This window comes from Giraffa tippelskirchi, chromosome 4 (assembly GCF_054371585.1).
Source record: "Giraffa tippelskirchi isolate mGirTip1 chromosome 4, T2T-mGirTip1v1.2.pri, whole genome shotgun sequence".
Classification (NCBI taxonomy): Eukaryota; Metazoa; Chordata; class Mammalia; order Artiodactyla; family Giraffidae; genus Giraffa; species Giraffa tippelskirchi.
Window position 1 is genome coordinate 22,964,588 of NC_137278.1, and position 23,291 is coordinate 22,987,878.

General features: G+C 39.7%; 1 protein-coding gene across 9 annotated transcripts in view; it reads right to left on the reverse strand.

The window, feature by feature from the left end:
* The window catches only part of NBAS (NBAS subunit of NRZ tethering complex), a 325,229-nt gene that overhangs the window by 263,012 nt on the left and 38,926 nt on the right, over window positions 1-23,291 (reverse strand). For all 9 annotated transcript variants that reach the window (XM_081595917.1, XM_081595916.1, XM_081595914.1 and 6 more), the window contains one exon: window positions 7,334-7,472. In XM_081595917.1, coding sequence (XP_081452043.1) covers window positions 7,334-7,472 — 139 coding nt within the window. The remainder of the gene's footprint in view (window positions 1-7,333; window positions 7,473-23,291) is intronic.

Consider the following 23,291-nt stretch of genomic DNA (forward strand, 5'->3'; position numbering starts at 1 on the left):
CTTGGTGAGATTTTGTTTTTGTTTGGGAAAAAATCGACCAAGTGACAAATCTTACAAAATAAAGTCATAATCAAATGTGTTTTTTTTTCAAATATATACACAAGTCTAATACAATCTATGCAAATAAGAATCTAATGAGCAGCTCTTCTCAAATGAGACTGTCCCAGGTTGCCAATAGAAATTTCATTCATGAGGAAATTGATCCTATTCTTGGAAAATACCAGAATAAAATCATTCAGAAACAAGCATTTGAAATAATATAACACAAGACTATTTTTGTCTCTAGATTTAAAAGCAAGAGATAAAGCCGTTAATATTTTAGAAATGGAAAATAAGTATAACTGAAGTTGTACAGAGAACTTGAAACACCAGTACATTGCTGGTGAGAACATAAAACAGCACAGCCACTGTGGAAGAGTCTGGCAGTTGTTCAAATGGTTAAGCAGAATTATCACATGACCCTGCAATTGCATCCTAAGTTTATACCTCAAAGAATTGAAAACAGGTGTTCAAATACTTGCCACAAATGTTCGTAGTGACACTATTAATAATAGCCAAAATGTACAAACAACTCAAATGTCCACTAACTAAAGAATGGAGGATATCTATACAACAGAGTATTATTCAGTCATAAAAAGGAATAAAGTACTGGTGCATTCCACAATTTGGATGAACAACAAAAATATATTGCTAAATGAAAGACTTCAGATATAAAATCTCATCCTGTATGACTCTGTATGAAATTTTCAGAGTAGGTAAATTCATGGAAACAGAAAGCAGATCAGTGATTGCCAGGAGCTGGGGAGAGGGGACTGTTTAATGGGTTTGGCATTTCCCTTTGGGGTGATGAAAATGCCCTGGACCTGGACAGTGGTGCTGGTTACACAACACTGAATGTACTAAATGCCACTAAACTGTACACTTTAAAAAACTTAATGGTCAATTTTATGTTACATGAACTTCACTTTAGAAGAAAAAGGCAAAGAGGGGAGCATGCCTGAGTTGAGGTTAAAATGTTCCTACCAGAACTTTTGAGTAACTAAAGACATTACTGGTGGTCTAGCTCCACATTTCCTCCAAAAGCAAGAAAATGCAAGAAGGGAAAAATAAATCTCCATGAAATTTATTTCAGCTAAATTTGAAGAAGATAAAAGATAACCCAAACTTCAAAATCATTGTAGGCATAAGGAGAAACCTCCCAATGTGTCATCTGCACTGCTCTTGCCAACCCCCACATTCCATCCACCCCAACCCAAGCCCACGATCAAGCTTGGTGGTGAGCAAAAACAGACTGAAAAAAATAACTGTAGGGTCCAGAAAGACAGATGAGACAAGCTAGCATAGGGCATAGGGGTCTAAAGTCTATCTAAAACCACCGCCTAAACTCACGGTCCAAGAAAACTTTCCAGAAATGAAAACAGATCTAATCTATACATTGAAAGCATTAACAGGTACCTGGAAAAATTAACCCAGAAAAATCAACTCCAAGAAATAGTCCAGGAAATCTATTAGATTCCAGAATGAAAGTTGCTCAATCGTGTCTGACTCTTTGCAACCCCGTGGACTACACAGTTCATGGAATTCTCCAGGCCAGAATACCGGAGTGGGTAGCCTTCCCTTCTCCAGGGGATCTTCCCAACCCAGGGATCAAACCTCGGTCTCCCACACTGCAGGCAGATTCTTTACCAGCTGAGCCACAAGGGAAGCCCAAGAATATTGGAGCGGGTAGCCTATCCCTTCTCCAGCAGATCTTCCCAACCCAGGAGTCGAACCAGGGTCTCCTGCATTGCAGGCGAATTCTTTACCAAGCAAAGATACAGAAAATCCTCAAAGCCTCCCAACAAAATGGCCAAATAATACACAAAAGGAAGATAATCTGACTCACATCAACTTTTCAAATTTCGCACCCAAAGCAAAGCCAACAATAGAGCAGTATTTTTCACGTTCAATGAAAGAACGAGTAAACCAAAGGTCTTATATCCAGAGAAGTTTTCCTTCAAATATCCAGGCTATGAAAAACAATTCCAAATACACAAAAACCTAAGAAACTCTTCATCTATGAGCCCTTCTCAAAACATCTATCAAAGGATAATTTCATCCAACCAAGAGGTGACTGGGAAAACTCCAAAGTGGCAGTGAGCATTTTAAAATATATAAATGAACACCTATGACTAAAGAAAAATGAGGACGAGGGCTGAAGCTAATGTATAAATACTGTGTGTTCTGACAAAACAGAAATAACTAGGAAAAGAAGAGGGGAAGGGAAAAATAAAATCAAATAACTGATTTTTGTATAAGCAATTAGAATTAAAGTATACCAATCAACTAGTAAAATATTGGAGGGAGTTGATATCAGCAACATGATTTCAGTGAAATCATGGAGGTAAAGCCCCATCCAGGTAAATTCAAGAGAGAACAGAAAAAGAAGAAACTGATCAAGTAAAGAAGACTCATGAAAAGGAAAGAAAAGGGCTGGTAGCAGGATTTAGTAGGGTCTAAGTGCCCTAAACTAAAAAGGTTTTACAATGGGAAAAATAAACGCACACTGTTTGCTTATAAACCTAACTGGCAACAAGATTCATGATTTGCAAAAATATTCTTCAATAAACAAGAGTATGAGATCCAGTGGAAAAACAGAGGAGCTAGCCTTGGCTGGTCCAAGCACAGCTCATCTGTAATAACAAGAGAAAAAATACAAAGCTGAAGTATCGATGGAGGCTCTTTATGAAAATATTCTGATTACTTCTATTTTCTCATAGAAACAGAATGTCAAAAAGCCTGTATTCTTTCCACAGCAACATCCCATACTGAAGAGGCAGCAGCATCAGGTACAAAAAAATAGTTTTGTTCCTTTTTTACACACTTTTCCAAAATTTCCACCTTAAAAATACAAGTAGACAATAATGAACACTGTAAAACATTTTACTGTTTATCATCTCATTTGAACCTGACAAGAGCCATAAGACACAAGCAGTAAGTGCTGAGGCTAGGATTCCAACTCCAGCCTTCGGGCTCCTGAGCCCAGGCTCCCCTCTCCCCTCCCCAGGGACTGGACTCCCCCAGTATCTGCTATAGTTTCTTGCCTGCATCTGGGCACACAGCTGCATTCTCCAGTCCAATAAACAAACCCCTTGAGGGCTGCTACCTTGATGCTCTGATACCTGCAGCAGTGAATCAATGTTGAACAAATGAATAAATAAAACTCGCACACAGATGACACCAACATTAATTTGGAAACGTTGGTCAGGGCATATATTGAATTTTGCACAGCCTCTTTTACAACCTAGCAGCCTTGCGAGATACGAGAATATACGTGTCAGCAGCACTTTTTCCGTCAATAGCCACCCCAACACAATAGCAGCCTTAAACAAACAACAAGCAGTTCGATGCAAACAATATCTGCCACCTGACAAGAAGAACTAATCCTATAGCTTGAAATTACTTTGAGGGAGGGGAAGGCTACGCAGAATGATTGCGAGTTTAGCTGCAGGACACATTTAAAAGGCGCTAACATAATTAAAATACACTTGCAGCATTTCAAGAAGTGTATCATACAGCGGAGACCTCAATTTGCAATTCAATATTTCCCCCCACTTATTCTGTCAGTGCACAAGCAATTTTCTTTTAAGAGACTCCAATACTGAAGCTTCAGGCCAGAGAAGGAAGGACCATACATAGAAGAGCAAATTCCAATACTTCAGGGAGGAGCAAAGTGAAAGCACAGAGAATTCAAAGAAGCCACAGTGAAAAAAAGGCTTCATAATACATGACAGTTCTTCATGCCTCCCCTGTCCCAGACTCTGTCATAAATATACTTGATGACATCCTACTAAAACAGCCCTTCACAGTTAGCCAACTTTTCTCGTCTTATATCCTCCAAAATTACCTGTTCTTTCTTTTTCCCCTTCAACCTTTAATATTCTGACAAATTTCATAGTTACTGAAAAGGTGAAATGATTACACAATGAAATACCAATATACCTTTTACCTGAGTTCACCAATTAACATTTCACCATGATTGCATTTTCTGTATGTGTATATATACTTTTTAAAAAATTATTTTTTGACTGAATCATTTAAAAATAAGCTGCAGGGACACCTCTGGTGGTCCAGTGGTTAGACCTCAGTGCTTTCATTGTCGTGGTCTGGGTTCAATCCCTGCTTAGAAATTAAAATCCAGGAAGCCTCATGGCACAGTCAGTAAAAAAAAAAAAAAAACTAAGCTGCAGGGACTTCCCTGGCAGTCCAGTGGTTGGGATTTTGCCTTTCAAGGGAGGGGGTTAAATCCCTTGGTTGAGGGGACTAAGATCCCACATGCCTTGCGGCCAAAAACCAAATCATAAAACAGAAGCAGTATTGTAACAAATTCAATAAAGACTTAAAAAAAAAAATAAGGTGCAGACTTAAAGAGTCAGGATATAAAACTGTTCAAATTCTTTTCAGGATCTGCTCTGATACATCTCACATATAAAACGACAAGCCAAGTGTGAAATCAGAGGGAGGAACACAACTAAATTATTACAAATATCAAACAAGACATCCAACTGCTATCTCATTCTTTTTTCAAATAAATTATGGGAGAATCATCACAGCATAAATTTGATGGTGCCAATGAGATGTATGTAATTTCGCACAGGGTGTGAGGAAAGCGCTCAACGGAACCACGAGACCTGGTGCCATCCCTGCTGCCCTATTTTTTAGTTGCTAAAATCTCCCAGGGCCTTGGGCTCCTTATCTATGAAATGTGGGCTAATAAACATCCAAACTGAATGCCTTACTGGATCCTGCAGAGAGAATAAATGGGTGCCAGAGTGAGCAGAACGATCATGAATGGAAGAAAAAGCACAAGGCACAGTACTGTATGAACTGATCGACAAACATAAACAGCTTTGAAGTCTGGTGCCATATTGAACCAGTAAGTTGACCTAATTAAAAAAAAAAACCACTTACTACTTTGTTGTGCTAAATTCACCATTACATATGTCAGCATATTCTAAAACCCAAACAAAAAAAAAAATGGAGGCCTACTATGATTCCTAAAGATTTCTCTTCAAAAGTACTTCTTCACTGGTTCCTCTTCAACCTTGAAACATTTAACCACTGTTTTAAAGGATTATTTTGAAATCATTATTTTAAGACAGAAACAATGGAACAAATACATTCATTTTGAGACAAAAACAGTGGAACAAATACATTCATAGGAATAATCATCACTTATGTCATGTTTCACTTCAATCTCTTGGTTTCTTCCCTCACTAGAAAAATATGAATGCATATCAGGCAACATGCTAAGCACAGGGTCCATAATTATGATCATACAATTTATACAAAAAAAAAAATACAAATCACAGAGTGGCCATTAAGGTGAAAGTGAAAGCCGCTCAGTCATGTCTGACTCTTTGCAACTCAGAACACTATGCAGTCCATGGGATTCTCTAGGCCTAGAATACTGGAGTGGGCAGCTGTTCCCTCCCTTCAGGGGATCTTCCCAACCCAGGGATCAAATCCAGGTCTCCCGCATTGCAGGCGGATTCTTGACCAGCTGAGCCACCAGGGGTCAATATGTTAGAAACAATTAATATTCACTAACGTCTAGTTTTTCTCTCCTTTCTAGACACAGAAAACTACTTCCCAGACCCTTTGAAGGTAGGAGAAGCTACATGATGAGTTACAGGCAATGAACTGTGAGCAGAAGTGATGCCAGCTCTGGTGTGAGACAATAAGAAGACCCTCCTTTTACTCCTCTGCTTCCCCCACTAATACCCTAAACTGAGACAGTGGACCCTCAAGAGTACCACCCTCCACGGATCCTTTAATCATCACTTGGAACAAGCTGTCCAGGAGGCCATGATATCAACAGCAGACTTTGCCACAAATAAGGGATACGCTTTCATGGGGTAAGCCACAAAAAAGTCGGGATTTTTCATTTTTCTGTTTATGTGGCTAATTTTTATTTTCACAGCAGAGCCTAACCTATACTGACTACAGAAGAAAGGAGTGACTGATAGAAAAGAGAAGCTCAATAATAGAGTGAATAAACAGCCCCGATCAATATGTAACAAAATGGAAGAACCAAGGCAGTTAAGAACTTGAACAGGGAACTCCTGCCAGATTTTGCACTCTCATTCTGCCACTTGCTAGCTGGCTGACCCAGCTAAATTTCACCTTTGTCATCAACAGACTCAAGCTACTAACAATACCTATCTCAAAGGGTTACTGAGAGTTAAATGAGCTACAACCTGTGGCAGTGTGCAGAACTGCTGCCAGCGCATCAAAGGACTTAATAAATGTCAAGGTCTAAATAAGTAAATTCAAGTATCAGTTCAGTTCCATTCACTCACTCAGTCATGTCCGACTCTTTGTGACCCCATGAACCACAGCACGCCAGGCCTCCCTGTCCATCACTAACTCCCTCAGTCCATCCAAACCCATGTCCATTGAGTCAGTGATGCCATCCAACCATCTCATCCCTCTGCCGTCCCCTTCTCCTCCTGCCCTCAATCTTTCCCAGCATCAGGGTCTTTCCCAATGAGTCAGCTCTTCGCATCAGGTGGCCAAAGTACTGAAGTCTCAGCTTCAACATCAGTCCTTCCAATGAACACCCAGGATTCATCTCCTTTAGGATGGACTGGATGGATCGCCTTGCAGTCCAAGGGATTCTCAAGAGTCTTCTCCAACACCACAGTTGAAAAGCATCAATTCTTTGGCACTCAGCTTTCTTTATAGTCCAACTCTCGCATCTATACATGACTACTGGAAAAACCATAGCCTTGACTAGATGGACCTTTGTTGACAAAGTAACGTCCCTGCTTTTTAATATGCTATCTAGGTTGGTCATAACTTTCCTCCAACGAGTAAGTGTCTTTTAATTTCATGGCTGCAATCACCATCTGCAGTGATCTTGGAGCCCAAAAAAATAAAGTCAGCCACTGTTTACCCATCTATTTGCCATGAAGTGATGGGACCTGATGCCATGATCTTAGAGTTTTCTGAATGTTGAGCTTTAAGCCAACTTTTTCACTCTCCTCTTTCCCTTTCATCATGGGGCTGTTTAGTTCTTCTTCACTTTCTGCCATAAGGGTGGTGTCAAGTACTGCTAAATTATTTTTCTTCATATCTGCAAATATTTTTACTAAAAATGAGATCAAGTTAAATAAAGCATGCTTTAGATAAATTTGATATTTGATAGAAGTCCTAAAATTTCACTTGTATTAAGTCACTATCCTCATTTAACGCAGATTGCTTCCTTCTCCATATATCTTACAAAGGGCTTATCTAAGACCTTTAGATAAGGTCTAAATGAACAAAATGAAATACCATAAATGAGACTTACTGCAGTGACTCTGTCACCACCATGAGTAACAGGCTTATAATACGGTGATCCTGAAAGAACTCTCCAGGCAGACAGTCCACAGCTAGCAGCTTTTGATATGCCCACTTCAGCAGTTTCACATCCACCAACCAGCAAAAGTCTAAAACAGAGAAAGATAAAGAGAAGTGATAACTTACAAATGTGAACAGGACAACATCAAAACAAAGAGAGCGGAAACGCTCACTTCCACATGGAAAACCAAAAAAAAATTAGAAGTTAAATATTTTAGAGGAAACAACCAATAGACCGGACGGTTTCTCAACTAGAATTTCACCTTCACTGACACATTGAAACATCTGAAACCCAGATGCGAACTTGAAAATGTAAAAAGAAATGTTTTCAGGTTGGTCATTGAGTATCTAAGACACTGTATCAACACCAATAAACTTAAATGAACTGATATGTCCCTGACATAGATACACTACCATGTGTACAATAGACAGCTGATAGGAACCTGTTGTATGGCACAGGCAGCTCAGCTTGTGCTCTATGGTAACCTAGACGGGTGGAACGGTGGTGGCAGGAGGGAGGCCCACAAGGGAGGGGACATATGTATACACAGAGCTGACTCACTTCAAAGTCAGCAGAAACCAACACAACATTATAAAGCAACTATACCTCAATAAATAAATTAATAAAAATAAACAGCTATGTCCCCTCACATAGACATGTATATATTAACTACAGCAGTGCACTGGAGGTCATAAGGGCACAGTTACAGATGCTAGAAAAAAAATGACAGCCAGGAATGCTGTGGATGGGACCCAACTATACAGTAGTAACTATACTGAAGTAAGACTGTTCAGTAGCTTAGCCCCACATTATGACTTGTTCACTTTACTGTCTGCTACACTTCATTGCAATTAGAGGCCAGTTACCAACAGGACAAAGTAGTCTAACAAACAGTACAAGTTAAAAGACCACTACACACAAACTAAGCCAATTAATGATGGAACCCAACAGTCATGATTTTTAAAGTTAAGTCATGTTCAGTAAATCTGGCCAGACACTATATAAGACATCGTAATCACACGTCAAAAAAAAAAGAAAAAGGTTTCCAAGTAAAACTTCTGGTGTCTTAAGGGAAACACTCTTGTCCCCAATAATAAGGTGATGGAGTAACAGAAGACAGAGGCTACGCCCTTCTCCATGTCTTCATAAATGATCATGGTTTCATGTTCACATTTTTAAGAGTCCTTATTATTGAGAAATACACACTGGAACATTCAGACGAAACACTACACTGTCCAGGACTGACTTCATGATACTCTAGGCTCGGGGGGTGGAGGCTCGGCTGAGGCCACAGATGATGTGATGCTGGCCAAGGGTCCACTGTTAACCTGAATAGCAGGCACGAGGGAGTCATATAGTCTTCTATGATCATGCTACAAATTTTCCATAGGGAACTTTTATTTTTAAGTCAATTTGTTAGGAAAAACTTCTCTGAACAAATAGAAGCAAAACAGGTAGCTCTCAATGTTTACAGTTCTAAATCTAGTCACAGTGCTTTTTCAAACAGAAAACATGCAATTCTCACAAAGACATATCTTTAAAAACTAGTAGCCTACTGTTATAACAAAAATAAAACACAATCTGAGAATTCAACAAACCTCTGAAAGGCCAGGACAAAACAGATCCTGATAATGGAAATAATTTCTCTCTACTCAGTGTGCAATATTGACCATATATATATATATATTCACATACACACACCATATAATACTTTTTCAAGGGGTTAAGCATTATTATTTAGTTTGCACTACTATGCCATGGAGGTAGCAGATATCATACCTCATTTTTAGATTTTAAAATATATGTATAAAATTTTACGTTACCTGACTACAGAAGGACAGCTAACTGAGATTTCAGTCTTGTTCTTCATCTCCTGATCTTAATTCTAGAAGACATTTCCTCCCTATGAATTCTGATAAACATGGTCACACATAGATCAAACTGGCTACAATAAGATAAGCTTGATTAAAAATGAAAGAGATTCAATAACTGCTTCCAAACAGCCTTTCTGCCATTCACGCCAGACTGAAGAGTAAGTAGAAAGGAGACAGAATGATGGAACTAATCGTGTATGGTTCCCACCAGATGGGATGGGAGCTTTGGGACACTGATGCTGCAGCTACAAGACCGTGTGTGTGTTCACCCATGCAGGCAGACAAGTGTTCTTGCTTGTGTTTATAAAGAGAGGGGGGACTGAGACAATTTTATCAGCACAGTCACAAAGCGGGTGATCAGCAGCTACCTGACACAGGGATCATACAGGGATGAACAAGGTATGCTCCCTGCATTCAAAAAGCTCGCTCTCCATTTAAGGGCACATGAAAATAAGGAACAGCTGAGAGCATAGAATTAAATGGTGCAAAAGCTAACAGCCATATATGGAGATGATAATCCAGGTGACATCAACTGAAGACTTATCTTCAGTTATATGTGCCAAGGGGTATCAACCTCAAGACATTAACTTGGTCCATCACTTCACTGTTTTACAGCACTCAGTGTTGATGAGGGCTCAGCTACTAGTGATCAAGGGAAAAAAAAGATAGGTTGGTACTAATGCCTAGCATAGCAAATAAACCTTCTTCATCATGATTACCGTGTTAGAACAGGTGTCCTGAACAGCACTAACCAAAATGAAGTGAAGCCATGTAACTTAACTGAGAACAGTCAATGGAAATGAGAGAAGTGCGAGGCCCAGCACCACAAAGGCAATAAATGTTTCCAGAGTGAGTAAATGTAAAGCGCCAACTTTCTCCTGAAGTAGCACAGAGAAAAAGATGCTAGAGACCTCTCCTCTCCACACCCTTTCTCATTCTTCCTAGGTTTCAGCAGTAAGATATGAGAAGATGAGGCAGGGGATGGGGGTCCTGGCAACAGGGGTGAGGAGTCATAAACTGATCAAGAGGGCAGCGGACAACACTAACGCCAGGAAGAACATTTCAAAATGTTCCTGAAACATACAAAGATTACAAATAGAGAGATACCATGTTCTTTGGGCTTCCCTGGTGGCTCAGATGGTAAAGAATCTGCCTACAATGAGGGAGACCTGAGTTCAATCCCTGGGTCAGGAAGAGCCCCTAGAGAAGGGAATGACAACTCACTCCAGTATTTTTGCCTGAGAAATCCCATGGGCAGAGGAACCTGGCGGACTACAGTCATGGGGTCAAAAAGATTCAGACACAACTGAGTGACTAAAACTTTCACCATGTTCTTTGACAAACTCCCAATACCTTAAAAATGCCAAGTCTTCTTAGCCTATAAATGGAAAATGAATTTTTTAAAAAAAAGAATTTCTTATGGAACTGAACAAACATGTATAAAGGATCTAAACAATATATTCAACAAAACTCACATGGGAGAGTAGAGTTATAAAAAGAGCCAACTAGGGACTTTCTTGGTGGTCCAGAGGTTAGGACTCTGCTTCCCCGCAAGGGGATGGGTTCAACCCTTGCTTGGGGAACTAAAACCCCACATGCCAAGCAGCATGGCCATAAAAAAATTTTTAATTAAAATAAGTAAAGTAGGAAGAGCCAACTCCATTCACACTGATAATCTTTCTCTTGATGGCTTGTGCACTGTGCACCCTGGGCCCATCAAACATTTTCCCACCCTAGTGTCATTAAGATGGTCTCCTTCAAATCTGACCATATCAAAACCTAAAATTTCCCTCCATAAAGTGCAAAGACAAGTCACGCACCAGGACAAGTTATTTATGACATAAAACTAACAGAGTATATGTTTTAGCAGACAGTATCCATAAAGATCTCCCACAACCAGTCACAAAGAAAAATGAACAGAGAATAAGTCACAAAAAGAGAAATACAAAAGCCAAAAATGCATATTAAAGCAACAAAGATTTACACCAGCCACTCTCTATGTTTATAGAGACATAGTAACTTATAAAACTACTGGTAAGACTGTAGCAATCATTTTGGAGAAGGATATGACAATATCTAAAAAATGCACCCCCCCCCCAATTCTCCAAATTGTGTTCTAAGACAACTCTGGAGAAATTCTCACACAGGCATACTTATCTCTTGGTAAAAGAATACCTCATACAGCATTGTTCACAATGCAGAAAAATTAGAAGTATTTTAAATGTTTAAAAGGGATGAATAAATGCAAATTCAGTAAATTGTTCACGGAAACATATACAGTATAAAAAGAACAAATATAAAAATATATACTAGAGAGTTCCCTGGTGGTTCAGTGGTTAAAGAATCCGCCTTACAATGCAGGGAACACAGGTTCAATTCTTGGTCAGGGAACTAAGATCTCACATGCTGCACAGCAACTAAACCCAAGCACCATAAGTACTGAGTCACATGCCACAACTAAGAGTCTGTGTGCCACAAAGAAAGATCCCACATGATGTAGTGAAGATCCTACATGCCATGACTAACATGGATGCAGCCAAACATTTAAATATATACTATAATATATTTTATATAATATATTATAATATATTATAATTATATTATATTATTATATATTATAATGATAATATATAATTATAACATAATTATAATATAATATACTATATATTATATATAATATTATATATATAATATAATATATATATTATATACATATATATATAGGAAGGTTGCATACCAAAACCATGAGAGCAGGTTGCCTCTAGAAGTAGGAATTTGTTTGCACTACTGTCTCTCATTTATGTATTTGGGTATATCTATGCACATGGGCTTCCCTTGTGGCTTAGCTGGTAAAAAATCCGCCTGCAATGCGGGACACCTGGGTTTGATCCCTGGGTCAGGAAGATTCCCCTGGAGAAGGGAAAGGCTACCCACTCCAGTATTCTGGCCTGGAGAATCCCATAGACTGTATATTCCATGGGGTCCCAAAGAGTCAGACATGACTGAGAGACCTTCACTTTCCCTGTCTTTACACATACATACACGCACACCTTTAGTAAAAAAGACAATCTTAGTATTTATTAATTCTGGATAGCAGGTTCTCAGGTGTTCATTAAAACATTCCCTGTACTTTTTACCCTGTTTCTAACTTAAAAGTCAAGATACAGTATTCTAAATTATGTACATAACTTTCTTCCAATTAATGAAGTCCAGGAGGAAAAAAAATTCAGTAAATTGGCTTTAACCCTTAGCATCAACCCACAAGTCTTGTCAAATACTGAAAATGAAATTAGCATACCATTTGCTTTGTGGCATTTTGAAGCTGTTTATACGTTAATAGTTATATCTTAAGCATCCAGTGATTTACTATTGAAAGTGTCATTAGATTTTCGCAAAACTTGAGACCACAGACAATACTATAGAAAATAATTTATATCACAAATGTTATTTTCTGTTGCAATAATTTCCTCCACCCAGAATATTTACCAGCAGTGATAACCATAACCTTCTTAAATACACAGTATCAGATTCTTAAGTACTTACCTTAGGAATCACATTTTGAAGCAAGTCATTATTTTTAAATTATTCTCTAAAGATAAAAAGCAATACAGAATTTCTGTAGTACGTGTTAAATTCTGAAGACTAAAGCTCACAATATGTAAGAGTTAAAACTCCTTCTCATTAACTAAAACGAGAGAGTAGGAGAAAGGAATTAACTTTCCCAATAATCATTTACCTCAAAATTTTGTGGAAAATAGGAAAATCATGGGTCAAGGAATCAGGTGTATTAGGTTCAAATACCTTTCCACCAAAGTAACTGTAGTATTAGTTTCCTTCATTCCATCGAAATTATAAACACAGACTGTGTGCTAAGCAATGAGGAACGTGTGAGACAAATGAAGAGCTCACTTAACAAACCACTTCTAGTTCTTGGATTAACTGGCAGGGGCCTGCTTAGCTCTCCCAAAGCATTAGCACCAACCGTGGGGTGAGGCTCGGGCACCTTCCTTCCTCAGATGGCTGGGGACATCTATTCATCCACAAGAATGACAACAAGCACAGTCCACTCCAGGGGAAAGAACGAGCCAACCCGGACCACGCCTGCGGGGACCCCTGAGTTAGACACGAAAACAAGCCTGAAGGACCAGTTAACTGCATGGGAGACGAGGCCAAGGGAAGCTTCACAGAGTTAACAGCAGAGAAAGGTTTATCCCTTCAACAATTTCCTAACAGATAAAGAGATCAGATAAAGAGCCTCCTCAGCCAAGAGAACACGAGGTTCAAGAGCACGAGCGGAGTCTGTAAACGGTGTGCTGGGGGGATGCTCAGAACGGGAGTGAGTGCTCGCAGCCTGTAAAAGGCGAGCAAGGGTAGTAGGCAGAAACTTAGAAGCGGTCCTTAGCAATATGAGATGGTTTATGCGGCTCGCTTCCTGAGCACATATCACCTTCTACTTTCTAAACTGTAACCGTTATTTAAATCAGGCCTCCATCACTGAACTTAACCCACTCGGACACAGAAACTGTGTCTGTATCCTTCAAAGCATTTACATGTCGGTTTCGTTCAGGAAACGGCTCTGTGCGCACAGAACTGCTGGGGAGGGAAGATAAATCCGACACAGGGTCCTCGTCCTTGGCTTAACCTCTCGCGGCTTCAGTTCTCCCACCTGAGAAACGAACAGGCTGAGCCAAGTGATGGATGAAACTCTTTGCCAGCTCTGACATTTTAAGAGTCTAAAACTCAAAGCAGGAATGTCGGTATCAGACAAGAAAAATAAGCTGTAAGTGATGGAGCCAGAAAACACACAGAGTGAATTAAATGAGCAGAGGCCAGGGCAGAGCAAGAGGCAGCGAGAAGAGGGTGGTCAGCCCCCTCCAAGGAAAGGGAGGGAGGAATGGACCGTGTGCCCCCATGTACCACACCAGGTGGGATTCCAATGCACTGGGAGAGCTAAACATGACCCTACTAATTGACTCCAAGAAGAGTTATAAATGGTTTATTAAGAAGGGGCTTTGGTCTACTAATTGTTGAAACAATCTGCCATCTAGTGGCTTAAAACTCCTTAAAGTCAAGGACATGATTTGAAATAGTAGAGTGAGAAATTCTTGTATGTATCCTGTCTAATCACCAACGGGCTTGTGGCATAGACCAGCAAGGAAGGGGCGGGTGGGGGAGAATAATTACATGTTGTCAAATTAAAAGTCCTTAAGAGCATGCCTGGCAAAATATGGGCTCAAAAACTGTTACCTACTACTTCACAGATAGGAGACAATCCTCTCTCAGGATCACAGAAATGTTCCCAATTTTAATTCATTTTAATTTGATCTTAACTATTCTTTATTGAGCTTCCCTGGTGGCTCAGATGGTAAAGACTCCGCCTGCAATGCAGGAGACTTGGGTTCAATTCCTGGGTCAGGGCGATCCCCTGGAGAAGGAAATGGCTACCTGCTCCAGTATTCTTGCCTGGAGAACCCTATGGACAGAGAGGTTCGTGACATTTTACAGGAGGCAGTGATCAAAACCATCCCCAAGAAAAAGAAATACAAAAGGCAAAATAGTTGTTTGAGGAGGCCTTATAAATAGCTGAGGAAAGAAGAGAAGCTAAAGGCAAAGGAGAAAAGGAAAGATATACCCATTTTAATGCAGAGTTCCAAAGAATAGCAAGGAGAGATAAGAAAGCCTTCCTCAGTGATCAATGCAAATAGAGGAGAACAACAGAATGGGAAAGACTAGAGATCTCTGCAAGAAAATCAGAGATACCAAGGGAACATTTCATGCAAAGATGGGCACAGTAAAAAACAGAAATGTTATGGACCTAACAGAAGCAGAAGATATTAAGAAGAGGTGGCAAGAATACACAGGAGAACTAAACAAAAAAGATCTTCATGACCCAGATAACCAAGATGGTGTGATCACTTATATAGAGCCAGACATCCTGGAATGCGAAGTCAAGTGGACCTTAGGAAGCATCACTACCAACAAAGCTAGTAGAGGTGGTAGAATCCAGTTGAGCTATTTCAAATCCTGAAAGATGATGCTGTGAAAGTGCTGCACTCAATATGCCAGCAAATTTGGAAAACTCAGCAGTGGCCACAGGACTGCAAAAGGTCAGTTTTCATTCCAATCCCAAAGAAGGGCAATGCCAAAGAATGCTCAAACTACTGCACAATTGTACTCATCTCACACGCTAGCAAAGTAATGCTCAAAATTCTCCAAGCCAGGCTTCAACAGTACATGAACTGCGAACTTCCAGATGTTCAAGCTGGATTTAGAAAAGGCAGAAGAACCAGAGATCAAATTGCCAACATCTGCTGGATAATCGAAAAAGCAAGAGAGTTCCAGAAAAACATCTACTTCTGCTGGCACACTGATTATGCTAAAGCCTTTGACTGTGTGGATCACAACAAACTGGAAAATTCTTCAAGACATCAGAATACCAGACCACCTTACCTCCCTCCTGAAAAACCTGTATGCAGGTCAAGAAGCAACAGTTAGAACAGGATATGGAACAACAGACTGGTTCCAAGTTGGGAAAGGAGTACATCAAGGCTGTATATTGTCACCGTGCTTATTTAACTTATATGCAGAGTACATCATGAGAAACGCTGGGCTGGATGAAGCACAAGCTGGAATCAAGTTTGCCAGGGAGAAATATCAATAACCTCAGATATGCCAGTGACACCACCCTTATGGCAGAAAGTGAAGAGTAACTGAAGAACCTCTTGATGAAAATAAAGAGGAGAATGAAAAAGTTGGCTTAAAAACTCAACATTCAGAAAACTAAGATCATGGCATCTGGTCCCATCACTTCATGGCAAACAGATGGGGAAACAATGGGAAACAGTGACAGGCTTTATTTTCTTGGGCTCCAAAATCACTGTGCAGATGGTGATTGCAGCCATGAAATTAAAAGACGCTTGCTCCTTGGAAGAAAAGTTATGACCAACCTAGACAGCATATTAAAAAGCAGAGATATTACTTTGCCAACAAAGGTCCGTCTAGTCAAAGTTATGGTTTTTCCAGTAGTCATGTATGGATGTGAGAGTTGGACTATAAAGAAAGCTGAGCACCAAAGAATTGATGCTTTTGAACTGTGGTGTTGGAGAAGACTCTTGAGAGTCCCTTGGACTGCAAGGAGATCCAACCAGTCCATCCTAAAGGAAATCAGTCCTGAATATTCATTGGAAGGACTGATGCAGAAGCTGAAACCCCAATACTTTGGCCATCTGATGCGAAGAACTGACTTATTTGAAAAGGCCCTGATGCTGGGAAAGACTGAAGGTGGGAGGAGAAGGGGATGACAGAGGATGAGATGGTTGGATGGCATCACCGACTCAATGTACGTGAGTTTGAGTAAACTCTGGGAGTTGGTGATGGACAGGGAAGCCTGGCGTGCTTCAGTCCATGGGGTCACAAAGAGTTAGACACGACTGAGCAAATGTACTGAACTGAATCCAGTACACATTCCATCACATCACAAATGTATTTAATTTTTTTTGTATGTAAACCATAATTAAGCATCATTCCTTAATTCCTATAAAATAACCAAAGATAATCGACTTCTTTCATCTCTCTACTTCCAAGAGAGATCCACAATAGCTAGCATCACTCCAAGTATAAGAAGAAATTCAATCTGGCCTAAGTGACTTCTTAAAATTTTATTTCCATAAATTCTGCAGGATTGTGGAAGTAGTCCTTAAAGTTAGGGGCCAGGGGGCAGGGTGGAAGGGAGTATAACCCAAGTACAAAATACCCTGCTTAAGATTAATGAAATTCACTGACATACAAAGTTATCATCTATCAGGTTAAACTATAACCAAAACTCTCAAAAAGGAGAGACACAGGCTGGTTATTTATCACCTGTAGGAATTCAAAACTTTATCAAGGCCTACAAGGGTCCACTTAAGTGTAAATAACCATAACATAATGAGAATTAGCCTCTTCTCTCAAAAGACTCTCCATGTAAAGGACTGATGGATGGGTTAACAATGATTTCCAAATAATTTTTTTCAATGGTAGGCTAAAGAAAAGTAAAAGTAATAAAGCACTGTCATTGACTTAAAAGACAGCTGAAGGCTGCTAAGGACCAAGATGCTTCTGAGTCATGCATGTCTCCCTATCTGTAATATATTCTGGATAAACACAGATCACGGGATGTGGCCAAGACTTTCCTGCCTCACCAGAAACATATACCTGTTTAAGAAAAAAAGAAAAGTTAGTCCATGAAGCTCAGCAAGTCCCTTAATCCACGTCTAAGGACTTTCCTCTCTGCCAAGACAATGCAGCTTTCTCTGCTAACAACAGGAGCTCTTCGTTTCTCTTCTAAAAAACCAACCTGAATTCATGGAAAGAAGTGTCTGCTCACATTGGAAGAATGAGCATTCGAAAGGCAACATGAAAAGCTCCTTAATGTAAGTTGCTGCTGCTACGTTGCTTCAGTCATGTACGACTCTGTGCCACCCCATAGATGGCAGCCCACCAGGCTCCCCCGTCCCTGGGATTCTCCAGGCAAGAACACTGGAGTGGGTTGCTGCTTCCTTCTCCAATGCGTGAAAGTGAAGTTGCTCAGTCGTGTCCGACTCTTCGCGACCCCATGGACTGCAGCCTACCAGGCTCCTCCATCCATGAGATTTTCCAGGCAAGAGTACTGGAGTGGGTTGCCACTGCCTTCTCCTAATGTAAGTTAAGATTCTCAATTACTGACATTCACACTTGCCAGCTACAAAGCTGCACATTAATCTCTCAAATGTCAATAGCCCCTATGTTATCAAAGACCAAACACACTCTTCTCGCTGCAGTGGAAGATAATCAACAAGGATCAGGACTATGGCACTCATTCCTTTTCTAGAAGCAATCCTTCATAAAATTATTAAATCTTATCCAGCTAGGGCTTATGAGAAATTTCCTAATGCAATTTATACCTAACTGCTCCTCCAGCTGTCAATATAGTATATCTTTTACACACCACTGACCTGATTCTCACAGAGTATATATGACCTTAGGAACCAGAAAGAAAGAAGGGCAATTTTACATCAATGTAATGGATATAAAGGCTCACTGATTAGCTCCTCGAAGCATCTCATAGGTCTATATGGATCTTACAGCTTAGAAGAAAAATTTACCCGTGCTTTTGGGTAAACCTTTAAGGTATGGTATTCTCAACACTATCTCTTCAAATTAAAATATTTGTGGGACATTTCCCTAGACGAGGGTGATGTACTCAGATGGTGGGCCCCTCTGCGTACTCTACCCACACCCCTTCCCAGTCTACGCCCAGGACTGTTTTCTTTCCATTCTGTGCCAGTGAGGTTGTCATGTCTCCTGAGAGCTCATTCACACAAGACATTTTTGATCTCCCCACTAAGTACAACTCATGGGATAAAGGGAGTATCTCAAGTAAATGAGTGTGAAGGACGCCTGCATTTAAGACACTGAGGGAGGAATATTCAAGTGGGAGGGGACATAGGTAAACCTATGGCTGTTTCATGTTGATGTTTGGTAGAAACCAATGCAATACTGTAAAGCAATTATCCTTCCATTAAACATAAATTTTAAAAAGTAAAATAAATAAAATGCTGAGTGCTATTTAAGGGAAATCAGAAACCCACAAGAGATGACCAAATCAGGAGACACAGCCCTTTAGTACTGCAGTATGCCATTACTTAAAGGTGCTCCTCAGCATCCCCTAAAATTAACAGCTTTCTAAAGACTATCTCCTCATCCATCTTCTGAGACTTGCATAGCATAGTAGCAAATACTATGAGTGCACATTTAGGAGAATGCAATCACCCAATTACTCTTTAGCCAGTTCACTCCTACCTAACTGTACTACCTAACTCTATACATAGGCAAGCTGACAACCCAGCTTATTACTCCTTGTAAATGTTGTCTCACATTCTTTTTGTAGAATCTGTATTTCGCTTAACAGGTTAAAAGGGGGAAAAAAATCACTCAAATGATTGAATTAATCCTTAACACAACCATGAAACGTTATTAATCAATCTCAGTTTTTCCCTATAGACTATATGAAACATAGGTATCTTTCTTAACATAAAGATAAAAGTGTTCAGTTGGTGGGACTGTAAATTGGTGCAACCACTAGGGAAAACAGTATAGAGATTCCTCAGAAAACTAGAGTAGCCCTATGATCCCGTAGTCCAACTCCTGGGCATACACCCAGACGAAACTGTAATTCAAAAAGATACAAGCACCATTGTATTCACAGTAGCGCCATTTATAGCAGCCACGAGTATCACTGGCTAGATACGGAAACAACCTAACTGTCCATCAACAGATGAATGGATAAAGAAGATGTGGTGTGTATATATACACACACACACACAAAACTGATGTATTACTCAGTCATCAAAAAATATGAAATACCATTTGCAGCAACATGGATGGACCCAGAGATTAAAGCCAGAAAGAAAAAGACAAATACTACATAATATGATTATATGTGGAATCTAAAATATGATACAAATCAACGTATCTATAAAAACAGACTCACAGATACAGAGAATAGACTTGTGGTTGCCAAGGGGGAGGAAGGGGAAGGGAGGGAAGGAGTGGGAGTTTGGGATCAGTAGAGATTAACTATTATATAGGATATGGATAAACAACAAGGTCCTACTGTACAGCACAGGAAACTATATTCACTATCCTGTGAGAAATCATAATGGAAAAGAATATGGAAAGGAATATATATGTGTACAACTGAGTCACCTTACAGTAATGAAGAAATACAATATTGTCAATCAACTATACTTCAATAATTTTTTTTAAAAACATACACCCTTTCTACTATATGTGAATTAAAAGTAATTTTTAAAAAGAAAGTGTTCAAATGAAAACCTGCTTAAAGGATCTTTTTTCTTTCCAATTCACTCTATTACAGTTTTATTGAGGTTGTGATTTACATTCCATGAAACTCACAGACATGAGAGATCTTTAGGAGCACTGGAAATATTCTAGAACTGACTGGCATAGAGCTTGCACAACCCTACATATTTATTAAAAATCACTGAACTATACACTTAAAATACCAAAGCGTCATCAAGGATTCCAAGAATGAGTGGATTCTCAAAAGGGACCAAGAAAAGAGGCTTGTTTTCCACCTTTTGTGTTTGTTGAGATATAATTCAGGACCTAGAAAAAGTTAGCTTCCAACAATAATTATGTTTGGGCAGTTATCAAAGAACTGCTGGAGGCTCAAAGCTGAATAAGTCAGATTTTGCTTGTAGAAATTTACAATAAAATTAGGATCAAAACCTGAAAACAACATGAACAACGAAAAAAGCTGTTGAAAGCGGAAGCTATCATTTAAAAATACAAACACTAGTCCCACCTACCCACAGTTTCCCCTTTTGCAACTTCAGTTACCCACAATCAACTGCAGTCCAAAAACATGAAATGGAACATTCCAAAAATAAACAGTGCACAAGTTTTAAACTGCACACCACTCTGCGTAGTGTAACAAAATCTTGCGCCTTCCCGTGCCATCCTGCACCATCCTGCCCCGAGAGATGACATGTCTTTGGCCAGTGTGCCCCACCCTTCGGGCACTCAGTAGCCATCCAGGTTATCAGAGATGGATGGTGAGGTACTGCAATGCTTGTGTTCACGTAAGCCTTATTCTACTTAATAATGGCCCCAAAGCACAAGAGTAGTGATGCTGGCAGTTCAAATATTCTCTTACTGTGCCTTATTTATAAATTAAACTTTACCACAGGTATGTATGTATGTGGGGGGGAAAAAAAAACAAAACACTATATGCAGGGTTCAGTACTATTTGAAGTTTCAGGCATCCCCTGATGGTCTTGGGACATACACTCTATGGATAGGGCAGCCTACTGTATTTTATTTTAACTTATTCATATTACACGGATGCCCTTATTTGTGAATATGTGATTTCTAACATAGACTGTACACTCCTAGAGGGCAGGCACCAAAACCTAATCACCACCAAGTGCACAACCCACCTGTACTAAAAGTTTAACATCGTCCCTTCTAAAAATGCAGAGGTACGAGATTCCTCCTAGCTGGAATCCGGGTACAATATAAGCCAAAATTCACACACAAAGGCAACACTGAGAACAGAAAACAGAAGGAAGTGTCGGGGTAAGTGTAGGAGGGAGAGCAAAACTGGAATACTAGATAGTCTGGAGAGCATAAAATGCATTCTTAGGCTGTGAGTTAGAAGACGAAAAAGAAAACAGTCAAAATCAGCAAATCCACAGAGCTTATCCCAAAGCTTCTCAACTAATTTTTCTCTCGTATTACCCAACTTACCACCTCAATTTCTCTTCTTCAATAGTCCCCTCAGCATAAAACCTTGAGTTTATATATTACCAATTTATCCTAACTCCAGTCTGGCTGATTTATTTCACATTTATAGAATCCTTATGGATGAAAAATACCACAGGCTCACATTAGTAGAGTAACCAAAAATAAATAAAAAATGTGATGAATATTTCAGGTTCTTTCATTAAAAAAAGATCACATAATGGAAAATATAAACAACTAGCAATATTTTTGTCATGCACAACAAGGCATTTACACATATTCCTTGCTTTGTAACACTTCTCATTCAGAAACCTTAATGCAGTCATCCATCTCCAAGTTGACTGCTGTCACAAATTGTATACGACTGCAAAACCAAGAAGAGGCTCTCCTTCAGTGGTTTCATAATTCACCTTTCCAAAACTTTCATTTTGAGACCACTCCTCCAGAAATACCTTTATTTACTTACATCCTATGCCACAAAGTGAAAGCCTTAAGAAATAATGAATATAGTCTCACTTATGACAAGTTATTATCATGTAGTAACTATTGAGTGTATGATAATTTCAAACCTATGATCCCAAGAGAACCTCACTTACCTTCCTGAAATACTGGTAGGAAGTCTAATACTGACCTTGGTTTAAAAAAAAAACATTAAGACAATGGAGGAGTCATCATGAAATAAACAAAGCAAAGGCCAAAGTTGGGGGGATGATTCAGGGGGTAATGAGAGCTATGGGAGAGTGGCGGATGAAGTTCAGCTCGCAGGACTGCTGCTGACCTCCTGCTGTGTGATCCATCTGCACCCCTGGGGTAGGGGACCCCTGTCCTATGTGATTCCATTTACATATTCATAGACAAACCTAGACATCATAGTAAAAAGCAGAGACATCACTTTGCCGACAAAGGTCCATACAGTCAAAGCTAAGTTTTTTCCAGCAGTCACGTACGGATGTGAGAGTTGGACCATAAAGGAGACTAAGTGTCCAAGAATTTATGCTTTCAAACCGTGGTGCTGGAGAAGACTCTTGAGAGTCCCTTGGACAGTAAGGAGATCAAACCAGTCAATCCTAAAAGAAATCAACCCTGAATATTCATTGCAATGACTGATGCTGAAGCTCCAATATTTTGGCCACCTAATGCAAAGAGCCAACCCACTGGAAAAGACCCTGATGCTGGGAAAGACTGAGGGGGGGCAAGGGGAAAAGGGGTGACAGAGGATGAGATGGTTGGATGGCATCACCAACTCAATGGAAACAAATTTGAGCAAACTCCAGGAGACAGTGAAGGACAGGGAAGCCTGGCGTGCTGCAGTCCATGCATCGCAAAGAGTCAGACACTACTTAGCAACTGAACAACAACAACAAATACACTCATAACTAAATATGAATAAGTGATAAAACTATAAAGAAAGCAAGAGATCTAAGCAAAATTTAGGACAGTGGTTATCAAAAGGGGACAGGAGGGGATGGGATCAAGAAAGTATAAACAGGAATTCATTGGAGCTGTACAGATGTGTATGTGTACTCTTTAGTATAAAAACTTCATAATCATAACATTCTGAACCAAACAGAAGGACAGACCTATGATTGAACAGAAAGAAAACTTTCACACATTTTCAATTAAAATACTTAAGTACACTTGAGGATCAGAGTTTAAGTACTTGCCAAGAGGGTAAGTCTCAAAATTCAGAACTCAAGCAAGGTTTGCCAGGCTCAATTCGATATTCCTCCCTTTTAGAGAACCAAAAA